The sequence below is a fragment of the Rhagoletis pomonella genome, unplaced genomic scaffold, assembly GCF_013731165.1.
Source record: "Rhagoletis pomonella isolate Grant_MI unplaced genomic scaffold, Rhpom_1.0 Rhpom_scaffold_00003, whole genome shotgun sequence".
In the NCBI taxonomy this organism is placed as follows: domain Eukaryota; kingdom Metazoa; phylum Arthropoda; class Insecta; order Diptera; family Tephritidae; genus Rhagoletis; species Rhagoletis pomonella.
In genome coordinates this window covers 24,003,046-24,006,536 of record NW_023458557.1, presented here as the reverse complement: position 1 = coordinate 24,006,536, position 3,491 = coordinate 24,003,046, and the positions used below count along the sequence as shown (strand labels likewise).

Genomic DNA, 3,491 nt, shown 5'->3' with positions numbered 1-3,491 from the left:
AGAAGAAAAATTTTGACACTGCCTTATGTGGAAAATTGGCTTTAAAACATTGTACAGGCTTACAAGTATGGAAAGCGCCATTTTGTTTGTTTACATTTGAAAACAGCTGAGATCACCTCATTTCTTATTCCTTCATTCTCCGCACAGGGCTCCACTCCCAATTTGTAAAAAAAACTTTGGAATACATTTGCACAAAATTTATTACACAAGTTTATTTATTCTTACAATAATGCAATGAAAATGGCAAAATGTATGCTTATTCTTTTATTTTCAATAAAAAATATTAATAAGCGTGTTTAGGGAGATAATTTAAAATTTTATGAAATTTCGTGTTTACGCAAAAATGCAACAATATACGTGATCTTTATGTCATTGTTTTCCTTTTCAACTCCAATTTCGTGTTCGTTGTCTGATGAATTAGGAGAATTTGCGCGATTTTTTCTAAAATTCCACCATTTTTTAATAAATTTCCAATGCAGCAGCTGGCGTCGACAGGACTTTTGCTTTTAGATTTTTTGTATTTAGAGGACGATAGCGCAATAGGTAAATAGGTAAATTTTAAACTGTCCATCATAAATTTAACGAACCCATTATTTTAGGCACACCAAAATATTAAAAAGTTTGTGAACTGGATCGGAATGACCAGTTTTGGGAATTGGAACTGCCATCAGATAAAATGCGTCTGTACATCCTCTATAATATTTGTGCGCAAAATGTAACCAAATATTAATTTGGGCGCATTAAGAAGGCACTGTAGGAAATTGGCTGTGATCTCGCCACTTTTCTTACCCCCCTATTATGTATCCATACGATACACGATAAACGCTTGCATTCTGTTGTGCCGTATTACGAATTAAATTTTAGCGTATGAAATTCGATACCTACCGTTAATCGTATATCGTTAAATTTTGGTATTACCATACGATAGCTATCGTATCAGCTGTTCAATTTCTTACGCTTGCAAGCGGTTGTCCATTTTTACACGATACGATACAATTTAACAAAATTAAAGTGATGTAAGTATTAAAATGAATAACATGAAATTATGGAAACGATTTGAACAAAATACTGCAATTTCTCAGGGCAAAAATTGCGAGAAAAAAATAAAGTTGAGCGTGTTGTTTCTCCAAGGGGTGCGGTTTAGTTATTTGTACAATGATTTTGGGTTGTTGTGTCCAAAACTTTAACATACACGTGTAGTCAAAGTATTGAGCTTTAATTCAAAACAAAGATTTCAAATTTGCAAGCACTGGTTTATTGATAAATTCGGTTCGAAGGATGTACATTTTTATAAACACAGTAGAAACCTTAGATTGGGGTAATCCAATAACGCCTCGTTGCAACACTCTATGATCCCTAAGCAAGAAATCTCAGAGTTTTGAAAACCTTTGATATATTCGGTATGGATGGCGTTTTATTATTCGGCGCAACTCGTTCTCTACTTCTGTTAGAACATATGTAACAGCTTCATTCGAAAGTCGAAAGTTTCTCTGAAATCTAAAGAATTGTTTTTAATAATTAACAAATAAAACTCGTTCCTGTTTCTTAAATTATCGAGTTCTTGTCCAGAGGATTGGAAGAATCTCTCAATTGCCTTCTTACTGTATCCTCTATGCGAGCTTCATCAATTTGAATTTATATAAAATGCATTTGGGGTTGAAGGAAACATGTTTTATCTTAATTTTGTATGGCTTATGGAAATTTTCGCGATTTTCAAGTTCAAAATGTTCGCTTTGAAAATATATTATCTAGACAAGAACAGATATACAACACAAATAGTAAACAAATCCCTCTGTCATTTCCAATAGTACATCTATCGGGCGTATGGAAACCATAATACGAAATCTCACCCCCCTATTATGAATTTCCATACGATAAACGATAAACGCTTGCAAGCGTATCATATGAAATCAGTATTGGTATTGTCGTTTTCATACGCCCGTTAGAAGCACTATTGTGAATGACCGTGGTTTTTGTTTAGTTTATTTTGTGAAATTGAGAGTGAGCAATAAAATAAAAATTAAAGGACATGTTTTCTACAATATCAATTGCGTTTTTTATAAATTTAAATGAAGGATATAATGAGACTCGCATAGAGGCTATCGAAAGAAGAAATTTAAGAGATGCTTCGAATCTTCTGGAAATGAATTGTACATTGTAGGTAGCTCATAAATGTACATTTAAAAGTTCAATAATTAAGAAGCGCTTTTAGTTTTCAGAGGAATTTTCGACTTTCCAAAGAAGCAGTTATTTATATCCTGAATGAAGTAGAAAACAAATTGCGTGTACGGAAAAATAAGTCATCCATACCAAATATAATAAAGGTATGCGCAATTCTAAGATTTCTAGCCCAGGGATCATACCAACAGAGTGTTGGTAATGAGGCGTTACTTGGCTTAGCCCAACCTACTGTTTCCATTGTATTGAAAGAAACATTGAGTGCTTTGCAAACCACTCTATGTAGTAAGTGGATTAGCTCCAAGTATACTGAGGAAGAAAAGAGAAGAGCAAAATCTAGCTTCTTTGCATCAAGTGGTATTCCCGGAGTAATTGGATGCATTGACGGGACCCACATTAAGATTGTGGCACCAGAAAAAAGTTTGCAACATTTGTATTACTGTCGAAAGGGGTATTTTAGCATAAATGCAATGCTAGGAAGTAAAGAAATTTCTATACAGTAATTTAAAGTATTTTAAATTTAATGATTTTTCCTGTTACAATTTTGCGCCCGTTTTAGACCTGTGATGATTTAATGAACATAAAATACATCATTGCCAAGCACCCCGGCGCTACACACGACTCCATGGATTTTCAAATGTCGGGATTAAAAAGACAATTGGAGTCAATGTATAACCGTGGTGAATCTAACACCTGGTTATTAGGTACTCAACTTGTAACTCAAACATTTCATATTTCATTTATTTACTTTCTATGTTTTAAGGTGACGCTGGATATGCCTTAGCGCCTTATTTGCTAACACCTTACAGGAATCCTGAAGAAGGTTCAGTAGAAAGTTTATATAACTCGCGGCACTCTAAAGCAAGGAATATTATTGAAAGGACGATTGGGGTTTTAAAGAGTCGGTTTCGCTGTTTGCTAAGTGCTCGCGCACTTCACTACACTCCTGCAAAAGCCACTTTGATCATAAATGTTCGTGCAGCTTTACATAATATTTGCAATCATTACAATGTACCATACGACGAAGAGGATATTGCAGATGTGCAAAATGAGAATTCGGAAATTGCAATAGAAACTTCTGAAAATGACTATACTCCTATGCGACAAGCTGCAGAAGAAATCAGAAGAAATGTACTGTCTTGTTTGCATTGATTTTTACTATATTTCTTCAGGTTTTTATCAAAAAATAATAAAGCTTCTTGCTTCAGGTACAAACTCAAATCCATTGTTTTTTAATATAAAATAAGATCACATTCATAGCTTAAAAGTAAATGTATCTACTTAAAGAATTCAGTCCACTATATTTTCTAAAC

General features: G+C 33.8%; 2 protein-coding genes across 2 annotated transcripts in view; one reads left to right on the top strand and one right to left on the bottom strand.

Annotated features, from left to right (window-relative positions):
• Positions 1 to 3,491, bottom strand: part of LOC118735084 (3-hydroxyisobutyryl-CoA hydrolase, mitochondrial) — a 53,857-nt gene that overhangs the window by 32,663 nt on the left and 17,703 nt on the right. The gene's annotated exons all lie outside the window — the stretch shown is intronic.
• On the top strand, positions 2,703 to 3,399 carry LOC118735085 (putative nuclease HARBI1). The gene is made up of 2 exons (XM_036464697.1): positions 2,703 to 2,882; positions 2,942 to 3,399. The coding sequence occupies exons 1-2, from the start codon at positions 2,753 to 2,755 to the stop codon at positions 3,328 to 3,330; spliced, it is 519 nt and encodes a 172-aa protein (XP_036320590.1). The 5' UTR covers positions 2,703 to 2,752; the 3' UTR covers positions 3,331 to 3,399.

Bases quoted from the DNA above. Each gene is read 5' to 3' on its own strand.
- LOC118735085 (XM_036464697.1), top strand. From the start codon at position 2,753: ATGAACATAAAATACATCATTGCCAAGCACCCCGGCGCTACACACGAC. The intron at 2,883-2,941 runs GTACTCAACTTG...CTATGTTTTAAG, and splicing joins ATCTAACACCTGGTTATTAG to GTGACGCTGGATATGCCTTA.